The 25244-nt window shown below is 39.8% G+C and overlaps 2 protein-coding genes across 9 annotated transcripts in view; one reads left to right on the top strand and one right to left on the bottom strand.

The window, feature by feature from the left end:
• The window catches only part of fancl (Fanconi anemia complementation group L), a 32385-nt gene extending 32091 nt beyond the window's left edge, over positions 1–294 (top strand). Inside the window, exon 13 of one of the 2 annotated variants that reach the window (XM_022743888.1) lies at positions 195–294. In XM_022743888.1, the coding sequence (XP_022599609.1) occupies positions 195–207 (13 nt within the window). In that variant the 3' untranslated portion in view covers positions 208–294. The remainder of the gene's footprint in view (positions 1–194) is intronic. The other variant, XM_022743886.1, reaches the window with a different exon arrangement.
• On the bottom strand, positions 289–24360 carry LOC111220696 (serine/threonine-protein kinase VRK1-like). Of its 7 annotated transcripts, none has more exons than XM_022743879.1 (14): positions 24235–24360; positions 23478–23649; positions 22971–23026; positions 21025–21094; positions 20231–20318; positions 19035–19137; positions 18770–18862; positions 18375–18507; positions 9683–9803; positions 7229–7287; positions 4546–4724; positions 1979–2119; positions 1006–1188; positions 289–705 (listed from the first exon to the last, which is right to left on the bottom strand). In XM_022743879.1, exons 2-14 carry the CDS (start codon positions 23605–23607, stop codon positions 310–312), a joined length of 1752 nt encoding a protein of 583 aa, XP_022599600.1. In that variant the 5' UTR covers positions 23608–23649; positions 24235–24360; the 3' UTR covers positions 289–309. The 7 variants fall into 7 exon arrangements, with proteins under 7 accessions (XP_022599600.1, XP_022599602.1, XP_022599601.1 ...); XM_022743881.1 differs by having other exon boundaries at positions 23478–23612; XM_022743880.1 differs by having other exon boundaries at positions 24239–24360.
• Between the last annotated feature and the right edge of the window lie 884 nt (positions 24361–25244).

The raw sequence follows: 25244 nt of genomic DNA, 5'->3' as shown, positions 1-25244 counted from the left end.
TCACTGAGTCCAAGTCACAGCCAGGTTTATTTGTGCACATGATTTGGAGTGTGTTTGGCAGTTGTTCACCCACACTCCAGACAGGACAGCGCATTTTAGTTTTTTCTAAAGCGATCCTTCATATACATGTAAACATAATTATTAACCATATTGTAATTATTAAGAATAAACTGAGGCTTCTCTTTCAATTGCAGCCTATCACAGTGAAAATGTCAGCCCAGAAGTCCTGAGGAGTGGCTCTGGGTTCATATCAGCTCCATCTTGCCCATGGGGAATGGCTCAGGAAGAAGCTTACCTGCTCAAAAACACTTAATTTTCTAGATTAAAAGGGTTTAAATGCACTTTGTCAAACTCCAAGAAGCCCAGAACGCAGGCACCCAGGGAAAGGAAGACACCTGCAAAGACAAGCCAGTGCAGCAGTCCTGTCCTCTGTGTGGGACCAGCTTCCTGTCCTGGACCTTTGAGAACAGAGTTATCCCAATCACCAGAGCTGTCTCTGTGTTCATGACAGAGGTTTCTGTCCCACCACTGTTGGTGGCTGTAGCCTGCTCTGTGGTTGTGTATCAGCCTTTCATCATCATGGTTCTGACTGTCACACCCCGGGACGGCGTGTTTCCTCCTTTGCAGGCGGGTTCCTCGTTCCTGCCTCGCTGAGGTCACAGTGAGGTCGTCTCTTTTCCTGAAGGTCTGTTTGGATTTAGTTTTCTATCAAAGAGAATAATTCAAGTGTTTGCTGTTTTAGAGCTGACAATAACGTGAACATGTGAATAACTACAAATAAACTTGTGAACAAGTGATTTCCAACTGAACACTTTAGTGTTTCTTTTCAACCTTCTTGAGGACTTGAGTCACAGCAGGAATCGTAATGTTTCAGACATTTACAAAGACTTAAGTACAATCAAACACTTGTTTTTTTTACATTCATCAATAACATTCAAACCGATTTTTTTTCAAATTTCAGTTATAGATAAAGAACCTGGCTGCTCTTACACATTTGCCTCACACCTGTTTAGACTGAGTTCTGGGGGCTATCGGAGGGCCTCTGAGGTAACATTCAGGGATGGGTCTGGGTCTTGTCTTATCTTCATCCTCATCTTCACTATCATCTTCACTATCATCTTGATAAGTCTGTACAGGATCAGGTCTTGGTCGCTGTGATCTTCTGGGAGCAGGAAAAGCTTTTTCCTTCTGTGAGCAAGTAGAAAAAAGTTTACTGTTGATTTCAGAATACTTTTGACAATGTTATTCAGTTTAAGTGAAGTTATATGATGAACGTGTGTTTACACCCTGACTGTGGCCTGATATCTTTAATGACTGAAATGAAAATTGTGATGACTGGTGCTTCATATAACAAGCGTGTCCCATAAGCCTTAACATGTCTCCACACTGGTGCATGCTAGCATACTGTGAAAACATATGCATCTCTTCTTTTGAAGTTATTCATTGGGATGTGGACAGTGAGTGACAGGAAAGGGGGAGAGAGAGGGGATGAGGTGCAGCAGAGGGAGGTCTGTTTGGCTGGATTCAAACCCAGGCCGCTGCAGTAAGGACTGAGCCTGAGTGGTAGGTGCTCTATCAGGTGAGTCACCAGGACTCCCCCACTGAGCATCTAGTTATGATCACAGTCTACCCGTCTTCTAATGGCTACTACTGGCAGTACAGTAAGACATGTCACCACAAACTGATCCACCGACATGACAGTGAGTTCAGTGAACTCCAGTGATCTCCACAGTCCACCAGATCTCAGATCATCTTTGTGATGTGGAAAGTGCAGGTGACAAATCTGCAGCAAGTGCTATTGTGTCGACATGGAGCAGGATCTCCAGGAAGTGTACGAACCATGAAGAGTTCAGACTGTTCAGAGGGCTTTATCAGGTAGAAGGGTCTAGCTAATAAAATGGCCTCTGAGTGTATTTTGTTATAAAATAGTCTGAACACACATAGACTGAACTTTATTATGGGTTGTTTCAGATCTTACCTGCGCCTGAGGTTTAGTGAGGGGTGGGGCTCTAATGTATTGAGTGGGCACTGGTTTAGACTTGGCTCCCTCCTGAACTTCTTCATCCATCACTGTGGCTGTCGGCTTGGCTTTGGGGGCTCCTCTGGCTCGTCCTGCTTTCTGTTGATAAATACATGTGAGATTATTTACTGCTGGAGCCAGTTTAAGAAAACACCCCTATCTGTTCTATACGCCCCTACTTTGTTACCAGGGCCTTTAAACCCCGTCATGAAATATCTTCTAAAAAAAAAAAAAAAAGAGAGAGAGAAAAAACTTTTCCAACTATTTTCATGATGTTAAAAAAAAAAAAAAAAAACAATCTTAGAGCAGATTCTCTTAAATAAAACTTTGACTCTTCATAGCCATTATCAGATATAAAATAATTTATTTATACGACACTAGTGGCAAATGATTCAGTGAACATGCCCGTTGAATGGCCTTTATCTCGGCTGACATTTACTCTCCTCACTAAACCGCCTGTAAATGGCCACTTCTGTTTAACTAGGGATCAAACTGGCCAGCACTTTAGCATGGAAATTAAATGACACAAGGAGAGGAGAGGAAATCAGGAGCATAATTGGAGACATCCTGTGCTGCGTAAAGTGTGTGTCATCAACTTCTTCAAATTGGGCCATTGAGAGGGCGCTCCGTGGGCCCGAGGGGTCAAGAAGTGATTCTGGTGAATTTGAGGAGAATCGCGCTTCTCCTCCAGCTCTGACCTGGACACGTCTCTGGGTGACATTGTCAGTGAGGGGAGGGGGGGGGGGGGGGGGGGGGGGGGGCTCAGTAGGAGGTTAACTCCCGCTTCACTGCTGTCACGTTTCCACACTCTCAGGTTAGAGACATCATGAGGAACAGAACTATTTGTAACCAACACTGAAGTTGTTGAATGTTCTCTGCATGCAAAAAATTGTTTTATGTTTTAAACAAACAGCAAGGATCAAATGACTCAAACTATTCAGTGCTACTGTTAACTTTCTGTAGCACGGGCACACACACCGTAAAACACACTGTCCCTATAAAAGACTATATGCATTACACACTTGCACTTCCATACTGAATCTGTCATAATTGTGATGTTACTTTACAGTCTACTGTATGTGCACCATACTCAGAAACATTTCCACAGGATATAGAAATGTTATTAAAACTCATTGTATCAGTGACAGTTGCATTTTGAAAAACCTGAAGGAATACTTCAGTTGACCAGCACACAGTCTGCTGCTTCACCTCTGATCTGAGCCGGGACTTCACGAGACAAAACCATGTTTTGACTTCGTACATTTCATTTGTTTTTTTACAGCTGATAGGTTATTCCTGACAAATCAGAACTTTGTACCTGTTTGTCAGGCACTAACTGTCGTCTTTGCACCAGTGCAGCAGAATCACTGGAAGATGAGTTCACAATACGAAGTAGTCCATTACAAGGAGGCGTCTGTTGGAAGGTTCACGTGCCTCTTCAAAACTCCGGTACGTTGTTGTGACGGTGTGACGTCTCTTTCTCTATTTGAACCCACACCCAAATGACAAGTGAGCATTCAGTGTTTTCCGCAGGTCAGAAAAACACTATACATATACATACTGCCACATGAGCATCACTGAGCAGCACAGCCATCTCTTCATTTTACAACTACCTGCTGTTGTTGGGGCTGCCGTACACACAGTGCAGAATGTTCTTATTTGACGTGATTCCTCACTTCCACTCCAGTTGAATTGACAAGAGCTGAGGTTATCAAGTTGCAAATGACTAAAAATCTCAGCCACTGTTAAAAAGAAGGATGTCATACGTCTTTCACTCAAAATGTCTTCCATCTAGCCACTCTACCATTAAGGCCTAATTGATGGGGTGCTGTGGAGATGGCCGCACTATTGGCAGAGGACTTCTGGAGCAGAGTGCAGCAGCTGGGTGGAAAAAAAAAAAAAGTAGGTCTCATCTCTTGTGCTGGTCTGCGGCTACGTCCGACTCTGTGATTTGAATTTTTGAAAATTTATTTTACTGAAAAAGAAATAAGACAACTTATAGAGTTGTTTGCAGCAATGAGTACTGTCAATATATTCCTGATTTCTTTGCTGCTTCTTCCTGGGTTGGTAGGTGCATATAACACCTACAGCAGCACTAGAGAGTGAAGGAACGCTCTTCTAATAGCCCAACATACAGTTGTCTGATGGACATTGATCATATCGACCATAGTATTTTGAAAAGGCCCATTTGTCTCAGTCCAGTTGTTTTGAGCTCACCAAGTGAACTGTACTAACCAGGGAAATACACTTGGGTTTATTTTAATCAAAACAAAAACAGATTAGATGTTGAAATCAGCCTTAATGTTGATCTTTTCTGGAAAACGCAGGAAGTTGTGTCTGTTACATTTCTGTCAGGTGCAAAAACCTTTTGTTGGCATCAATCACAGAATAATTTAAGTAGTTGCTGACACAATCTCATGTTTCAATACATATACAGGATGTACTGCCACTGTTAGACTGACGGGATCTCACACCATACACTCATTCAGTTACAAGTTTAGACACAAGGTCTCAGCCCCCCTCACCTTTTCCCTGGTGTGAAGATCTGCCGCCTTGGTGGATGACTCTGCTGCAGATCCTTGAGGCGCGGAGAGGTCAAGTCCTCCCCTGCCACCACAGGCCAACAGCTTTTTGAGATGCTTGTAGTCTGGCTTCTCTTGGTAGCCCAAAGTTTTCACATAAAGGAGGAACGCAGCCACCTCGTCTACGGACAGGTACAGAGAGTAGTCAAACAGCAAGTCAAAGATTTACAGCACGTCCAAATATTTCAACTCAAATATCTTGTAGAATATTCTGGATAAATCCGGATCAGTCAAACCCTTTGGTGTAATTTGTGATTCGTTGCACAAGCATTATAGTTTGGTTTTACTAGCTGTGAGGCACTAGGTATGAAATCGTCTCTGGAAGTCTTGAGACATGCAGCAGCAAAGGCAAGATGAACCTGAAGGTGTCACAGACCAGATGTGTATCAGCCTGGAAATGTATCTCCCAACAGAGAGCAGACTAGACATGTGCACAGCCATGGATCTGCACTGTGTCTATGTGTGGAAGTGGCATACACAGTCAGCCTCTATACATCACACACTGACAACGTACGTATATGACACATACTGCGGTAGAACTCCCCCCCCCCCCCACCACACACACCCACCCACACACACACACTCACACACACAGACACTTAGTTGATGCATAAACTGGCTCTTATCTGTGGCGGACAGCAAGCAGCTGGTCCCAGCCATACATCACACACACTGAGCCCTCACACAGGTGTGACCTCTACTCATAAAGAGGAGATAACACACGACAGACTTTGAAAGGCATGTCAGTGGGACGGCTGTTTAACTGGAGCCTCAGCTGACTGGAAGAGAGAGAGATTCATTCTGGGTGAAAAGTTTTGGTTCTGTGACCTTGGACACAATGAGGATCTGTTGTAGTCCAGACCAATTTTTAAGTCTCATCTCAGCAGACTGCAAGATAATCCATTTTAAAGGCCCTCTTCACATCAGGCATGGTTAGGTTACTTGGATTAAACAGGCTCAAGTACAAGTGATTGAAATCCATGGATTTTTACCAAAATCTGTCATTGAAAAAAAACAACCTGTGGGAATCTGTGCACAGCCATGTGTTCACAAAATGAAGAATATAATATGTACTGAAACAAAGATACCTTTCTGCTAAACATCATCACCACCCTAACAAGTACAATGAAATGACAGAAGTGACAAGCTGAAATGGCTCCATATGATCAGTTGATTTTGTTTCCCTGCCATTACATGCAGTAATAACCTCAGGACAACCCTTTGAAGATGGCAAGGTGGACAGTAATGGAGTACATTTACTTGAGTACTAGTCGATTTAAAAGACAAATATTGTACTTTTGACTCCACTATATTTATATGAGGAACTCTTACTTTGAAGCATTGTTTAGTCAGTGAATTTATTTTTATTTTATTTTGAAAAATGTGATAGACCATACACTGTAGTCATTACAGGAGAAAAACCAATCACAGCCAACTCCTCCACTGTCAGTCATGTGTGAACCTGTCAGTGTCCTAACCATGGAGATGTTAGATAAAGATCAGTTCAGTCAGCAGGTTGTTTCAGAGTCATTAGGTTCTGTAAATGTGGAACAATACAACAATGTGTTGACATAAAAAATGTACTTTTGAATACTTCAGTACTTTTAATTCAAGTACTCCAGTACTTCAACTCAAATAAAAAAAACAAAAAAAACAAATTTCACTTGTATTGGAGTCATATTTGACCAGAGGATCTATACTGTCAGGTAATGGAGCAGTGTACTTTGTCCACCTCTGGTCATTGCTCCTGTAAAACCACTCAGAAGTTCAACTGAAAAACAGTGCATGAAATTATTCTTTATGTGAAGCATTGTGTTTTTTTCCACCAAATAGATAGTATAGAGGAAGTACTAAAAAATAATCTAATGAATGTAAAAACACAGAAACAACAGAAAGTCAGAATAAACGTGATATCCTGATCAATTATTTGCAGTTATGCTTTTAAAATCTGAATTATTTTATGGTGAGAAGTCTAAGAAATATTGACAGATTCCCAATAAGTCATCATTTTAAGATTACAGGAAAACTTTTAACCCTGAGTTCACTGCCTCATTTTGTTTGGCAGGACAGAACAACAGCATTTAATCTCAGGTAGAATCAGTAAAGTGCACTAACACTCCAAAAAGAGCAGACTGCCACTTCTACTACTACTCTGCCCTGAGAACTGAAATGTGATGTGTTGAAGACGCATTTCCTGCTTTTGTTAAAGGACCAAACAGTGAAAAAATCATCCCAGCTCAATGTGATTTCAAAACAAAAGTCCAGAGTCATTTCATCCATTCACACTGCAGAAGTTGTGGCCACAGTGTAACTTTCTACAAACCGCCTGTGACTTAGCTTGTTATCAAAAACTCTCTACACTTTGGAGCAATTGAACTTTGTCCATTTTCTTAATTTCAGTTGCCAGTTGTTGTGAGACAATGAGACAAGTAAGAAACTGAACATAATTCTCAAGGACACATCTGATCATTTTTCATGCTTTACATGTTTTCTTATGAATGAAAAACCATCTTGCTTATGCATACAGGAATATTGCTGTACAACAGCATTACCCATATGCTCTGTGCTTGTCAGCCCACAACCTGAATTAGTCTGAATTAGAAGATGCCCTGCGGCCCTGGCTTACCTGTGCTGGCTGTGCTCACTGACAGCTGCTGGACTGAGTCTGGCAGATTCTCCATCAGTCTGAGGGAGGAGTAAAGGAAGGTACGACAGTGAGGAAGTGAGAACATCAGCATTACGAGAGATGGAGCTCAGAGGTGGATAGTAGAGTTAGAACACAGCAGGAGAACAAGCTGAATCCAAGCCCAGGCAAACTGTCCTACAGGATGTTCATACAAAATATACAGAGCAAAGTACTATTTCACAGCTTACACAGCAAGCATTGCAATGCAATTCAGTCTAATATTTAAAGTTATATGCTTCACAAAGTGTTTTATTGCATAACTATATTAGATTGTATATATATTGGATATGATATCCAGCCTGTGGATTTAATTTTATATTTATATATTTTATATTTCATGACATTATAAAATGTATTTAGACTGGAGGAAAACCTGAGACATACAGCAAGTATCTAGGAAGATAACAGAGGAATATAAAAACCTTGCAAGTGGCTACCACCAGCTACAAACATAAACTTCTCATTGCCATTAATTATTTTAGGAATTTCTAAAAGTGTTGTCATGTGGCGGTCTCTGCAAGATGGCCGCTTAGACTGAGTGGTCTTGGCATCACCTTCTAAAAATATTCGACAATCATGGTCTACCCAAATGTGCATCCTTAAAAACATATAACAATGAACAAAAACAAGACAAGAAGTATGGAACATGCCGATGGAAATAACAATGGCAACTCCAATGCAGACGGTCACCTCCGAAGTATTCATCAGCTACTGAAGCAGATGGTGGCTGAACAGAAAACTGCATTAGCTCAGATTAAACTGTCAAACTCATCAAATGAGGAGAAACTTACTGATATATGACCTTGCTTGGACAACAAACTACTGGTCTTGGACGACTCCAGTAGTGATCTAGATATTAAGTCTTTCAGAAAATTGCAGGCAGAAGCTCATCTGTAAACAGTAATACTGGCACCATGTGCACACCCACACTATGTTAAAATCAATCTTCAAAAATGATTCAATTACACAAAAAACAGATTCATTTTCTCCAGTTAACAAAAGGGTCATGAAGTATACATATTTAATTCAGCTAATTGCTGACCAGGATGTTCCCTACTGCCCGTCATTACTCATGCTAGGGGATCCGTCCACTCTGACAGACAGATGGCTAATATGCTCGGCAGGAGATTGCTGGTGCAACAGTGAAAGTCAGTGCATGTCCCATTGCTTACAGATTGGCCTATCCTGGATAATAGAGTGGCTGCATATGATACCCTGTATCCATTACTTTGATGGTCAAATTAGACTGGTATTATATGAAATGGAGAACTTTTCCTTACTTTGTTGATGGATCTTAAAGGTATATCTATAGCAAAAGCCGTATATCATTTCTATATCATGCACATGCACACACCTCCATATAGGGAGTGTACAAAAATTAAATTCAATACATATATAGTGACATACCCATGGTGTAAAAATATTCATTTAAAAAGTCAGTGTTATTCTTAGACAGATGGAACTGTAATGACATTAGCCCACTAATGTGTGAAGACTCGCTATGCCCTCAGTGTGTGTCTGTACACAAATCGACAGGTAGCGAACAAAACTTGAAGAAATCCCAGAAGCTGGAGTAAAGTTTATATTCTTTACTGTTGTCTGCAGCTCTTCAAGTTACAACTTGTAAAACTGAAATAAACGAAAATATGGTATGTTACACTAAGATACAGATTAGCATGACTCAGGAATATAAAGAAGCTAACAAATGAGTAGCAGCAGTAAGCAGCAGATTAAACAGAACGTTTTAGCTGAGTGTAACACAGAGCTTAAAATACATAAACACAATGTTGTAAAATGTGAGTCTTTCATGAACAAATGATACTCACAAGCAATAAACTCCAAAGGATGGACACAGCTTCAAAATACAGGTAGAAAACTCAAAGCAGACCTCATGGCAAAACTAGCACTTTCTGAAGAGAAGAGGAAAAAACTGGCTGACCTGGCTGCATCACATGACAAACTTAACCTATAGCCTTGAAGCTGGAGAAAACTCAAAATGCCCACCAGAGGGAGAAACACAACATTTTGTATATAGAACATGACAGTTAGCATAAACAAGCTAGTTTGCCTTTGTGAACGTTGTGTGTGGCTTTCGCAGTTCACAAACAGCAACAGTAACATTTCAGGACATGAAGATGTTGTAGACATGATGTTAATATAAAGTTAACAACTGAAATTCACTCAGCCTCAATTCTGTCTACAGACCAGGACGCCTCTCTTCAAGGTGTTTAGATAAGTTTCAGGTGTTTCCTGCTTTCATTTGAAATGCTCTGCTGTACTGTTTGTATACTGGCTTTTAGTTGTCTATAAGCTCTATTCCAAGGGCACCTGCCTAGACGTTTCATCACAGGTTGTTATATCTCTGCTGCAGAAACAGTACAAGGGATTACCTACCTGGTCTTGGCCTCCTCGACCTGAGCTGGGTTCCTGAGAACACCGTCCCAAGGCAGAGACCGACACAACCAGTGAAGAAGACAAAAACCCAAAATCTGGAGGTCACTGCGTCTAGATGGGTCTAGAGTGAGACAGAAATTTGAGGTGGTCAAAAATTACAATAAAACAAATATTCTTTTGCCATTGATATTTTTACATCCTGCTTCTTTTATCTATAAATTATCCATAATTCAATTTCAAGTTTCAGTTTGTGAAAGCTTTTAAATTTGTTGGTAAAAAAAAAAATAATAATAATAATAATAATTTTTCCTCATATTTTAAGAATAATCCCACTAAAAAGCAGCAGTGCAAAAATCAGTAGCTGGATTATTGTGATCACAAAGAGTCCTTTTTAGCATTTTTAACATTAGATTTTAGATTTTCTTTTAGAAGAACAGTCAAGGTTAGAAACAGGTACCATTTGCAGAATCATCAAGTTAGAGCTGATGCAAGATTCACAAAGTAGAATAAATCTAAAATTCTGCAGCACAGGTGCTAATTCACCTCTTACACTGTATCACATGTCATAGGAACACACTGTGTGTGTGTATACAGTCAGAACAAGTCCCATCTAACTGTATATTAACAAAAAATCAAATGATAAGATAAATTAAAGTTGAAATACAAGGTTTACTTCTGATCCTTATCAGCTGTAGTAAACTCAACATAAAGGTAGTAGTGGTTGGTATTGTAGCATGCTCACAATGACAATGTAACATGCTAATGTTTAGCAGGTACAATGGTTTTCATGTTCACACCATAATTAGCACAAAACACAAACACAATATTGCAGATGAAATTTTGACCTGATGATGGCTATACAAGTTCTTATCATTAAAGCTCTTGTCCTGAGAGAGACATGAATGTCTGCACCAAATTTCATGGCAATCTTATCTTACCTCTATAGAAATAGAGGAATTGAATGTCTGAATGTCTGTTCTGTATGTTCGAGACATTCCAGTCTGGACCATAGAGGTAAAAGCATTGCTAACCCTAGAACCATTGAACTCCACCTTTTTTTACACATCCAAGTCTGTCTACAGGTGTTGGGGAAGACTGCCGCATATTTGAAACTAAAATTACCACCTCGCAGTTGTAAGCCTCCACTAGTCAGGTTCCAGTTTATATCCATGTCTGTCTAGTCTCATAATATATGTAGTGAAGACTTTGAAGGAATTTAATAAAAAGGTATTAAGTAAATGGTAAATGGACTGCACTTATATAGCACTCAAAGTGCTTTACACTTCAAGCCACATTCACCCATTCACATACATTAGTACAGCGCTTTCTTCATACACACACTCAAACACTGATGGAACAGTCATCAGAGGCAATTGAGGTTCAGTATCTTGCCCAACGACACTTCAACACACTGGAGGAGCCGGGGATCGAACGACCAACCATCTGATTAGTGAACAACCTGTTCTACCTCCTGAGCCACAGTCGCCTAGTAAAAATTTTTCTTATTTGTGATGTAGTGTGAAATAAAACAGATTTGACTTTACTTTGTTAAGCTTTGTTCCTTAAAAATAAAAATCCTAAATCCCCTAAAAGTCTGGTTCTGATAGAGGAAAAACTTGTAGCCATGACAGTAGACAATGCTTCAAAAATGGATGTTCCTGTAGGAAAGAAGCTACAAATTCTAAACCATGGATGCTTCACACCCATCTTCACCCCAGCATCACAGAAGATCTATACAATTACCAAAGTTTCAAGGTGGGCACCCAAGATTAGTGTTACCAGTTCTCACTGTTCATTTGATCAGGAGGACAGGTAGAACAACAGAATTTGATATTGGGGAAAGTATTTGAAGACATGAAAAATTGTATGTACGATGCCTGTGTGATTTCCAGTGAATTAAGACTTCCTTAACAACAAGTCAAGAGTATGTTGTGTCTTACTGTGAGTGTGTGTGTGTGATTGCATGGGGCTACATTAGTTTGTGAGATCTATCAATACATGGGGACCAAGTCCATCTAGAGGGGTCGAGCCCGGGGAGTTTTAGCAGCTCAATACTGTAACGGCCGCCACACGTCTCCGGAGAAATTACCTATTGACTGGCTCCATCAGAGGGGAGAAATCTCCTCCCTGAGCCACAGCCAGCATTGATCCTCCCCAGCCAACCGTCTTGTCTAAAGAGGAAGCGTGGTCAATGGCACACAGGACCAGATTACATGGAGTGTGAGGGTGGTAATCTGATTACATGTGAACATGCATGCTTTGCTCATGCTTTTTCTTTATCTATAGTTTTCATTTTTATAAACACTCAGAGTTATTACTGATGTCTTTTCACAATTACACCTCATCTACAGCTAGGGTGATATATCACTCACTCCCCACATGCAGAGTCACTTCATCTCTCTCAGCCGCTTTCTCCAGAGGCGCCACACCATACTGACTAAAGCTGTACCTAGAAACTCGTCTTGGTTTGAGCTCAGTTATGAAATCCTACTACAGCCAACAGAAACAAGTCGTGATGGCCTGCATGGTGTTGTCCAGTGTAGATTGTTTCCATCACCTGTCTCTAGCTCCATCACAGTTAGTTTGTTGTGGTTTGGTCATTTTAAGACTCAGTTCGTAAAGTTTACAACCAGCCACACTGCCGCTCCTTCATTTAGTAAGACAACAAAAAAAAAAGTGCGGTCAATCGACTCACAAAATGCAAATCAGTGCATCACGTGTGAGTGACTCATGGACTTTTAGGGAACAGCCCAATTAACGGCTGGATGTTGACAATGACTGTATACAAAGGGCCTTGAGAAGAGTGATGTTTGCTAATAAAACCCTACATCAACTTTGAGGGTAATTTTCAAGAGATTTTTTTTGGACCTTAACATGCAACAGGTGAAGAGAGGTTGAGAAATGCTGCTTTAGTTGATACATTACATTCATTTTGGCAGAGACTCAGGTAAATCAAGGTCTTTGCTGCCGTTACCTCTGTCTACTATCTATCTCTATTGCATGTCTGTCTGGTGCTCCTTCTAAAGGTTCCTACCTATTTTTTTTTTTTTTTTTACCACATTTAACATTTTTAGTGACTTTTCACTTTCTGTGTTGAAGGTCTAATGCCAGAATCAGATGCCATAATATAACACGTTTTATCCTGAGCAGTGTGTCAAAGTGGAAGACAACTGATGTCTTCTCTCTCTCTAGTATGATGATGAGATCATTAGAGCTCAGACCACTCTTCTGTGCACAAGTGTAGAGATCCATCCATCCATTAGCTATACCGCTTCTCCTTGAGAGTGGCTGGCAGCTTCAGCCAATCCCAGCTGACATAGGGCGAGAGGCGGTGTACACTTTGGACAGGTTGTCAGTCTATCACAGGGCTGACATGTAGAGACAAACAAACAATTCAAACTCACATTCACACCGACGCCATTTACAGTTGCCAGTCAACCTAACTTGCAAGTCTTTGGACTGTGGGAGGAACGGGGAGTTCAATTACAAGTATAAGTTCTGCATTCAAAATCCTCATTTCAATTTAAATTATCAGAGAGAAAAGTACTACATCTTCTCAAAAATGGTCGCTGTGACTGATACACTATTAAATATGTATAGTAAATGCTTAGATTGTTAATACTGATGCATCAGTGTGTAAAGCAGTATTTCACTGTTGTAGCAATTCAAGTAATTTAATTTACTTCAAATACAGTCGGGGCCTTGTGAGCCACAAGATAAATGTGAGGATTTGTGAGATGATTAACAGAGGTGGAATGAAGAAAATAAAATCTTTGTTCTAATTGTGTGAAATATAGAATAATTTAACATTGTTGGGCCTACCCAACAACTGTAATGTAAATATTAGGAATTGGGGGCAAAAAAATTTGTACATTTCCTTCCTTCCTCTTAGGTTTTTTTATGCACTAATTGAAAATGCTCATTAATTGACCTTAAATGCACTTTATGATTGCCTAATCTGACTCATGTGTCCAGTGATTATTTCAAAAGACACATAGAGGGTGTAAATAAATAAAACTTAAATGAATAAGAACATCTGGATGAGATGAGAGAGCAAAGCGCAGATATTTCAGCAGTAAAACTGGTGTTGACTGACAACCTTTAATTTAATTCAAATATGAAACGCTCATTGTCTGTTACACTTCATCTCAACAACTCTGACAACACAAGTTAGTTTTGTTTGCCTTTGCATTAAGTCAGCATTACTCTTTGGCTTCCTATTGTTGTAAATAATTACAGTACTCCATTGCTACTGAGAGCCTGTTGAAGGACAATAAAGATAAAAAATACATATGACACTGACATTGGAAAAGTATAGCAACTCCCTGAGCACCCTAATAGATTAACAATTAAAAGATCAACAGGTACATTAAGCATTGCTGCCCTCCGTGCATGCTCTAGGCACATTATCACAACTCATATTAGTGTTTTGTGTGTCTGCTCTTCTGTATTTAACATGTTTTGCCCTCATATAAGTAATGGCAGAGAACAGTGAAGAGATATGCATGTGCAAACACATACACATACACTTAAACAGCTCTCAAAGGAATCCTGGACATGCTTGAAACACACATGCACAGTACATAAATACAAAACACCCACATAAATACACACGCATTCTCTACATGCTTTAGACAAGGAGGTGAGGCAGCAACGATGTTGTTAATTATCTCCTATTGTTATTCAGATTCCCTAAAGCGTGCTGCAGTGTCACACTCTTAACCCTTTTGCTTCACAGTCTTGTCTTTGGGAGATGGTCTTCTGTCCGATGAACGCCCACCGAATGGCGATAATTACACCGTTTAGCTCTGTGTTCAAAGGCCTGCCACTCGCGAGCTGTGTTTGCCAAACCTCACCATGGCAACCTGTCAACATCTTTGTGGGTACTGGTGCCATGAGGTCAGAGAGGGGCAGACAAGGGTCTGGTCCTCGGTCATTATCTCCACACCACAGTAGGAAATACTTTAACACAACATCCAGAGAGATATACTGTATATTTTAATGTTTTCTTCATAGCTGGAGGTTTGTTCCATTCTTTGAGGAACTAGTATAATAAAGACATTAACTTGTGTTTAAAACAATGATTATCATCATCTCTGTCAGGCTTCCAGCAAACTCTTGTTTCCAGTGAGAGCACTTGGTGGAAAGATGGATGCACACTTATAACATTTACATTATGCTGCTTCATGTAGAAAGACATATCACCATTTTCTGCTGCTCCCTCCCTCCCCCTTTTCAAAATCATATTAAAATTAACATGAGTTCCATTTGATAATTGCTGACAGAACATTTTCCTCTCTTCTTTTATTTATCGATTACGATGACAGGAAACACTGCCGTGGCGATTAGGCAGTCTGAGCCATGCTGATATACAGTGTCGGGGGGGTTAGGGGTTGGCATGGGGCTCACAGAGGTAACCTGTGGCGAGGGCTGCGCTCTAACCAAACACCAAAGCCCTTAATTAATGGGAGATGAATACATGATGCAGGTTATGACTTCAGCTAATTAGGGAATTGTTAAATAGAGACAGGACGGTGCTGGGGAATTCAGCAGGGGCTGCAGATGGAGAATCGATGGTCAATGAAGAGAGAGAGCATGTAGGCAATTTGCCAGTTAATGTGTTCCCAATATCAGCTGAGGAAGGTGGAGGGTGGCAGGGCGGAGAGGCCATTTTACATGTATTGACAAACAAAGACGGCAAACCCAAAGGACAAAGCTTAGAGAAGGGTTAATATAAATGCTGTGAAAATAACAAAATGCTAGCAACTGTGAATACCTGTCATTCCTCCCACACTAAGAAGTAACATCAGCAGTCGAGATCAAGGGGGTACCTTTGCACTGTTAGTTGTGTGTATGTTTGGTGCCGGTGTTTTGTGCCACTAATGCATCAACCATGGCTCACCAAGGAAACACAAAAGAGGAAATTTGTAGATTAAAAAATACAAATTTTGGAAGTTAAACGCTCTACTGGGTTAACACAGACTGCTGAAGTTTCAGATTTGTTTTAGCTGAACCTCAGAATGCATTATTGCACAGAGCAAGCGCTATGGATTTTGCCCCCCATATCTTCCAGGGTGGTCACACTGTAAAGCAATCGTTTCATAGTCACTGGGGAGAGGAGGAATGTTTACAGTGACCAGTGACTCTTTCAACTTAAATATGGCTTGTGTGTATTGTTTTGAGACAAAAATTACAAAATCCAAGCCTCCCCTTTTTTGGCACGTACTGCAGGTAAATCACACTAACTCTCCCTCAAGGAATCTCTCCTTTGTCTTGGTTGGCTGTTCTGGTTTTTAATCAATAAGCTGCTCATGTTTGAAACTGCTGATTGAAGGACATGTTTGTAATCACCAATTATTTGTTAACAAACTAATGATAGTATTAGGTGAAGTCTATATTGACAAAATGAATTTTTTTTAAGAAAAGAAATCTTAAAATCTTCATAGAACCTTTATCACAACAATTATTCAATTCCAAATTGGTGACACCTTTATGGCTCTATTTTTGCTTTCTTCTTAATATTCACTGTTGTTTACATAATATGTTCTTACTATGATTCCTTTATAAACAAAATGTCAATGTTAAAACTTTTGCATGTGAGAACAAATCATTAATAACAATAATAAAAGGAACTGATTAACTTAGAATAACCCAAGTTTAAGTTAACTGCTGTTTCAAAGGTCAAGACTGATTCATGATGCTCAACTTCTAAGTCAAGATGGACAAGAATTCCTTAAAGTGCTAAAAAAATTGTTTTTAACCTCAATAATACGAATTACAAACTGGCAAGCACATTATGCTAACGAAGATCAAGTTATATGGTTGAAAGCTATTTAATTGACCTTGACGTTGTTTTCTTCTACTGTATCAACTGTCTAAACACATTGAGTCACTCTGAATGTATTCAATTTTTGAATGGAGAGAGTTGCATTTTGAGTTGTTTGCAGCCTTAATTTTTGCTACACTAGCGAGTATTTCAAACCAGTCTGTAGTGAGAGTTGAACATGTTTGGCTGCCACAGAGGAAATAAATTCATGACAAGTGAAAACAAGAGAAAATCTGTCAAACAGCCAAGAATTACGTCTGTCACAGATGCTGAGCTCAAACAGAGTGAAGTCACAAAAATGTTAATGTCAGAGAATAATATTATACAAGAGAAGTGAGAGAGAGAGAATCGACTCACTGCAATAACTCAGTCAGCTGACTAGTGGCCACAGGTGAGTTGTTTACAGACATGCAACGGAACAAACATTTTGGTAAGCAGCCAAACGTTGTTACATTGTCAGATGGTTGTGGGAGGATGAGAAAATTGCAGTTCAAATCAATTCACTATAAGTCTTGTTGTACAGTGCGATCACTCACAAAAATGTGAAGGTTTACTTCAGGACATTGTGCTCACTTCGTCAGTGAGCATACATGTATTCTGTTACTCCCCATCACTGCTCAAGGGGCTGGCTTTACCTGTACATGCAGGGTGGCCGTGACAGGGGGGTGAGGTGAGTGTGAGAAATGTAATATTGTCCATATCGTTGCCTTTTGCAATATTAATATTGCCTATGTTCACACCTAGATAAGGATATCATAAGGATATAATGTTCAGCTCAAACTTATTGTCTGTATAAAGAAAAAGAATGTCACATCTTTTCATGTCTTGCTCATCTTGAGTCCTGCTTTACTGAAACACATTCAACAGTATCTGACTTTAGCTGCAGGTGCTTGTCTTGCTAACACTTGAAATACTCTGAAATACTCGTGAAAGTTGCCAATATGCTTAAAGGGATAGTTTGGGTTATTTCACATGGGGTTATGTAAGGCAGTTTTACACAGTCAGTGGTTTACCTGCACTATATTCGGAAAGGCACATTGCCAGTTTGGAGAAGTAGGCACAAGTACCAGAACAGAAGGTGAGAGTACCGCTGTGGACAGGGTCGGCAGAAAGAACATGTTTTAGCCACTTAAAAGTTGCCCGCTTTATTTTGCACACAAGGTCACCTATGCCATGCACTTTATTACACCGCAGATCAGCTGTTTCAGTCAGAAAGACTTGTGTGTAGGAATACGGAAGTTCAACAGTTGAGAGAGTGTAGTCCCAAAGGAAAGGGCTGTTTGACGGTAAGATAAAGTTGTGAAAATTTTCAAAATATAACTTACACTTCAACTGATATTGGCCTTTTTCGGTGGCCATTTTTTAAAAATTTGTATTGAAAACAAAATGACCCCGTCCACAGCAACATATCGCCCAGCTTCTGTGCCGGTATTTGTGTCTACTGCAGGTAATACACTGACTATAGGTAAGTAGTTCACACAACCCCATGTCAAATAACCCCAACTATAACTTTAAACATGTCATCAACTGTCAGCCTGTATACTGACCCACCTCACAGCCAGGAGGAAAGCAGGACCTGACCCAGCAGGCGTTGTTGCTTAGGGTGAAATTAAATGTAAAGGTAACCACAGTAACAACTTGTACTGGGTGGTATTTTCCACTGGACATATCTGTAAGAGGACAGTGTATTTTACCACAGAGAAGGAGTTATGCATCTGCTGCTCCAGTGTGGGGAGAATTCATTCAACAGCCCACGAAGCTTGCTGCACATTGTGACCGCTACAGCACATCTGTTGATCAGCTAGACTGCACACAGTCAGGGCTTTCTCCTCTAGAGTTTATCTTTTTATAAAATGAAAGACTTACTAAGTCCTTTGTGGGCATCAAGGCTGGTGTACTCGATGGTTCCATTGTGGCCCTTCTTAGGGTTTTCCTTGTATTCTTTGTGGACTCCATCAGGACAGTATCTGTAGGACAGCCCGTAGTCTACTAGGTAGACCTAGAAGAGCAGAGTGCACACACATTACTAAATACAAAGCCATTCAACCAAAAAATAAAAAACAAATTTATCCTTTCTTTTTAGAGGTGTAATCTTCATTAAAGCAGATAGCTGATAACTGACCATTTGCATTATCAAAATAATTTGCACACAGACGCATAGCCCTCAACTGCGCTACATAAAGTGTACAGCTTGTACAATAGAACAATCCTCACTAATGTGCACATGCATGATAGTTAGTGGAGATTTACAGTGGACCAACCTTTTTAGGGTCTCTGTGTCCCTGCATGAGGTTGGCAGCTTTAATGTCTGCATGGACATATTCGTTCTCATGAATATACTCCAGTACATCCACCTGGCACAGCAGCCAATGACAGAGCATGTAGACACAAAAATAAGAATAACAGAGGTCATTATCTGTTAAAGTGGCTTTTGACTATGAATTTCTATCTGAACTGCGAGAGCTGCACCCAGCCTCTTTATACGATAATCAAGTCATAAAAAGAATTCCATGATTATGATCTGACCAGTTCTTGACCAAGCTGGAGCACAGTGGTCTTTTTCGGATGACCTTTCTTCCAGACTTTCTGAAGGTCACTGCCCAGTCGGTCCATGACCATAAAACGATAACTGAGTGGGAGAGGGAAAGGCCAGCAGTCAAAACCTTATTCCTGATATGTCTTGGGGTTTTTAGCCTGGGAGTACTAAAAAAACCAAATAAACCAAATTAGAAAATCTGAATCAGACAGATTTTAAACAACCTTGTAATAAATATTATGGTGACTTTAATATGCTGATGGTTTATTTACCAAGTCTTGGGTAATGAAATAAAGGTTTAACAAAAGTTATAAGAGTTTAGCATTAACTAAGACACTTTGGAAAATATCTCCTATCAACAGAATGTGGGAAAATGTCCATGACGAAAAATTGAAAAGGGGAAACACATTTCATGTCTAAAAATATACTTTATACTGGAAGTTAACACTGGCATTTCAACACATTCTGAAGTCTTCCTTTCAAGGCAAAGACATAGTTCATGTGAAACTGAATGAGTCAATGGATAAGAAAGGTCTTTGGTTTAAATTCTGTCAAAAGAAACACTCAAAGACACACCACTGAAAAGTAGCCTTGAAAGTTTGCTCTTTGGCTCAGCTGTGGCTGGAAGGCGACTGCCTTTAAACGTTAAAGCAGATAAATCCACTCTGAAGGACAGCACAAGCAAACAACTCAGAACATTTTTGTCAGTTGCAAGATGGATACAGCTCACCACAGTACCCAGAATTTACCTAATGTACAACACAACAAACATAAATACTAATGCCCACTAGGTCAAGTATAAAACACAGACAGCTTTGCCGTGTTATAAAAGCCCGGCAGGTAATTTACTTTACCTTCCAAATACTTTACACTGTGTGAAGTAGCTCTTATTTTGAAGTTCTGCCCATAAAGTCTATTTTAGCTAATTTTAAAAAACTAAAGCTATTATTATTTGCACCTGCTGACATTTTCTCTCATCTGTGATAAAACAATTTAGAAATAAAATGCTATGGTCAGAATAATATCCTTCATTTCAACAGTTCTGTCATCTTACGGTGCAACATATTATAAAAGGCTGGTTAGATTTAGGCAAACCTACAGTAACACTGTGATATGCACAAAAAATACCGATGATGGTTTTCCATCTAATAACATGTTGTCCACCATACGCCGCCTTTGTCATTACCTGAGGCCATTACATTCAGCAAGTCCTGATCCCCAGTAGGTCGGGATGCCCAGGAAGTCCAGTTTCTTCCTTGTCAGCCATTTTTGTCCTGGAAATATTAGAAGAGGAATAAATATGTAATTGTGCGGAAACACATTTCTATTTTTACACTCCTGGTGCTTTGGACCACCTAGCTGTACTAATGAATCTGTGGAGGTTGGCAGCTAGAAAAACTTGCTGGTACTTATTCCAACAATTTCAGATTCTTATGATTTCCTAACCCTGACCTGAACCCCAGTCCAACTGCTCTCTTTCTCACAGAGGAGTCTGAACAAAAGCCTCCAAACTCTATGAAAAGCAAATGTTTTGTCCAGAATTCAGATTTGTCCTTGTAAGTGTAATAATGCATGCATGCAAATATCAATCTTACAGTGTTGAGAGTACAAACACACAACTGCAAACACACATACACACAGAGGCCCCAGACAAAGCAGTGGGTCTGGCTCAGGGCTTGATGGCGACTGGCCTGACTGGCACTCAACCAGGCTGGCAGGTGGTCAGGGGCTCAGCGGAGGCCCGGGCATCATTACGTGTGAGTGGCTTCCTCTCTCTTGCTCCTCTCCAAAAGAAGGCACTGGAGAGCCCAGACAAGCATGGAGAGGGGGGCTAACTACCACTGAGGTGCATGTTTGCTTTGGCTTATTATTAATTACTGTGCGGCACGCAGCAAAGCCTCTGTCTGCGACCACTTCATCAGTCAAACACACTCGTGCTCCAGCGAGCTGCTGGGACGCTGGACAGGTGGTGCTACTCACTGTTCTCTGGTTTGGCTGCCCTTTGGTAGAACTTGAGCTCCGAGAACAGGGGGCCATTCTCCTGGTATTCCTGCACATACAAGCAAACAGTATTAACTATTTCATTATTACTGGTAAAAGCTGCACTAGGCTGATTGTCTGTGACTAAATCACAAAGTAGAGTTGTGATAAAGGTTAGTGTCCCACCCAACAAGCATCATTCCTCTCGCCTAAATAAAAACTGCCTTTGCATGCGGTTCCTTTTTATAGCTCTCTTCCTGCTCTTTCTTCCTGTCTACCGAAAGAGCAATCTCCAAAATACCTGGATGGAACACAGCATCCAAACAAAGAGAATTTCCATTTCAATAAGTAAAATCTGTCTTCTCTCATTCCCTTGTTTATTCCACCCTTCAACCAAGGGTGTTAATACTACAGGGGTAACTACTCTTCATGTTGGTCTCTTAAATATAATGTTAAGTTAAAAATAAAATGTAGAGCTAGAGCCAGCAGCCACTTCATCTAGGCTAAAGGGTGGGAACAGGGGGAGACAGCTGGCCTGTCTCGGTCCAAAGTTTTAAAACCTTTAAATCTCATTATAAACACCTTTTACTGTTTGTTTGATTCTTACAAAATGTGTAATATAAAAAGAAGGGTAAAAGCTATCATTTGTGGTTTTACATAATCATAGCCACGTGCCTGAGTATTTCCCGGCTCAAGCCAGTAATTTCCTAAAATCTAAGTCACCGTGAGGGAGTGGATACTCCAGGAAGTTACTGCTCCTTCAACGTTCTTCTCTGTACATGTGTTCTTAAGGACTTGTGAAACGTCAGCATTCACAGCCCAAGCACTGTTATAATTCAAAGTATACATTTAACTGTACAGCATTTATCCACAAGTACAGTCTAAATACCCGAATATATTCTCATTCTGCCCATTTCCATTTTTTCCCTGAAAAAGTCTGTTTGTGGACCTTTTATTTCAGTGTATTCAGTCACAGTGCAGTTAGACACAGTTGTTTTGAAGTGTAATCACCAATGCAGAGCTGAGCTGCTGATTTTAAGAAGAACGCGGCTGTTCCAATTGCGAATAGTCCTCCCCTCCTCTGGAATCTGGACTTCTGAGTTGAAATTATCTAGTTCAAACTCCAAGTACAGGAGTGCAAATTTGGCAAAGTCTGTATTGAGAAACAGCTACAGCCTTTGTAAAACTAAAATATGTAATTTTTATACTTTGGTTTTTGGTTGAATTCAGCTGAAATTTATAGTCCATTTTGAAAGCATCTTTGTGACATTGTTTAAAGCAAAAACGATTATTGTTTACAAGTAAACAATCAAAGAACAAAGAGATGTGGACTGTGGTCTGCACGCTGTTTTTGTGACCTTAGTTACTACGATAAACGGAAGAGATGCTGTCCTGACAGTTCTGCCAGTGCCTTCTCTAGTTCAGGCCCTTAAACAAGAAGGGGTATGTCAATTTACCAGTTTGATATTGAATACAGTCCAAAGTCTGAACTAAAACCTGCATCTGCAGTCTTACTCTATTCACTCAGCAACCATTTTCCAATGTGCATGAAAGCTTCACATACTGAAGGCTATCCCAAACCAGTTAATGGGAATTGGAAGTGGAACAGCAGCAAGGGACTTTGCAATGCATGTGTGCCACCTCAGGATACTCTACTACCCCTAAACAGCAGTGCATGTGCAAGTTGTTGGAAAAATCATCAAACTGACTAAAGTTTAATTTTGCTAGACAGTCAAATATTATTTTTGGCCATCACTTGTTGCAACTTTCTCATATGCTTTCTCACAATGGCTCCAAACTTAATCACATGATGTTTGATGAAGTTATGGCAATGTCTCTTTTCTCCTTCCAGAAAGGGCATCTTGAAGTATATACTATAATGTCAAAAGCATTAAGGTGTCCCTGAAGATGGATAGGCTGTCTTTGTGCTGCACAAATGTACTCACCAGCTTTATAACAAAATCAGCGTCTTCTGCAACACGTCTGTCCACATCCTGGGAGGCTTGAAGACAACAGGAGACAGTGAGGAAAGATCAGACATAATGAGGACTAAAATGTTATGATACATTATGTTAAGTCTTAACTCTTGCATCGGATCAAATCCTTGGGATTTTCAAAATTTATCCAAGACCAGGGGAATTTTACAAAATGCTGTGCTGTGTAGCTGATTGGAAAACAAGGGTCCTCACACTTTAGAGGAGTAGAGAACTCTTTCAGAGCACATGACATGTATTGGAATTCTTGTAGCAATTTGATTTGTTCAAACAGCTTTCACAACCAAGAGAAAAAGAGATCAATCAGAGTAATGTCTCCCTTGAAACAATGTAAGTATCTGGCAGAAAAGGAGTTATTCTACAAATCTGCATATACATACTTATGTGACAGAGTGTGGATGTAGCGGGTGCGTGCATTGTGTAGGTGTGTCATCAGACACAGTGTGCTCATTACAGTACCAAGATAGATCAGTCCAAAGCCACCTTCACCAATCTTTCTCCCCAGCCTCCAATTCTTTTTCTCAGTGTCTGACAGTATGAAGCCTTCTGGGAGCTCTTTCGGTAAGGCGTTCTTTCTTGGTGGTGCCATGGCAACTGAACAAGTTTCAGAAAATATCTTCAATATGAACTTCTGAGATAAAAATGAAAGGAGATAATTATTATGATACAAACTATGAAAACAAAAGTGAAACAACACTATGAAATCTGGCCTGGCTCATACAACACTTCCGTGTGCCATTATACTGTCAGTTCCCCACTATACATGTTAAAGAACAATGTCCATAAACTTAATTTACACTTTGGCATCATGGAAATTCTGGCTTAATACTTCCTGTTAGCTAACTAACAGTACCTACTGAAGCTTGAGCTGGTAGTTAATTTAAGGAATTACAGTCTGGTTCCTGAGCATTTTGAAAGACACTATTGCTTTTTAGTGAGTTCAAACCCATAACACTGTTGTAATCTTAAATGTTGATATTTCAACAAGTCGGAAAAGAACGACAGTTGACGACTGTTGACTGCAACGGTTAAATCAACTGAAAACCGTTAAACACAATAACGTTATCTGGCATACAACAATTAACGGTTGGGATAAATATTTTTTCTGGGAACTTAAAGATGACGTTTAGAACACTAACGTAAAGTAGCACCTAACCGGCAGCTCACTTTGCTAGTGATAAGCATTTAAATATAATTCACACACTAAAATACTCACCGACCTCCGACGGAGTCGTCAGTTGGGCTTTCTGAGCAGAAACGTGTCGGTAAGCTGTCGAAATAAATACTTTAAAGTAAATGTCTTCCTGAAATGTTTACTTGTTCTACAACCAGTTATCCCATGGCTCGGTATGAAACAGAAACAAAATCCTATCACTTCCTGGAAGTCGTCCCTCCCGCTACACCGGACAGCCAATGGGCTGCAAGAAAAAGTTTCTTAATAACCAATGGCCAATAGAGAGAAGGGAGAGGCGAGCGAATGCAGTAATAAGCACTCATACTGACAAATCAACATGCTGTATATGTAATTTATCGCCTGAGGACGTTATTCCCAGATTAGACAGAAAGTCTTGAGAGTTAAAACATTCTTATTTTACAGACTAGATAATCTATGAATAAGCAGCATAAACCCCACCTAGTAAGCACTGTTGAGATGATTGTATGTCCGAATAAGATTAATGTTTTCATATGTGTTTTTAAACTTCTGTATTTTTTGCTTATGTTGTTGTATCCCTAACTATTAAATGTATATACACAATTAAATAAATAAATAAAACATTATTTTCATATATACAGTATATTGTCTTTTTTAAGTTGTCACAGTGTCATGAGAAGAGATGCCATCTTTATGAAGCATAAAGGCAGCTCTGAAAAGAAGTTGCACTCATTTAACCTATTACAATGAAATAAATTAAATTTTAAATAGATATCAACCAATTATAAAAAATCATTCAAACATATCGTATGACTCCATTTACTTATCATCTTACCAAATCAGTGTCACGTTATTTTCTGAATACAATAAATACAGTTCATAGCAAGGCTGTGCCCTTCGTTTGCAATATGATACAAGTTTACCCCTTCACAAGAAGAGTCTGTGAAACATTTTATTAAGTTATTTAATTATTTAGTAAGATACAAAATTAATTCTTCATCCGAAGTCCTAATTATGGCAGAGACTTCCCTGCCACTGAATAGCTGTGGGTCGCCCTGCTTTACAGAGCAGAT

Source organism: Seriola dumerili, unplaced genomic scaffold (assembly GCF_002260705.1).
Source record: "Seriola dumerili isolate Sdu_G_001 unplaced genomic scaffold, Sdu_1.0 BDQW01000073.1, whole genome shotgun sequence".
Lineage (NCBI taxonomy): Eukaryota > Metazoa > Chordata > Actinopteri > Carangiformes > Carangidae > Seriola > Seriola dumerili.
This window is presented reverse-complemented; position numbering and strand designations above follow the sequence as displayed.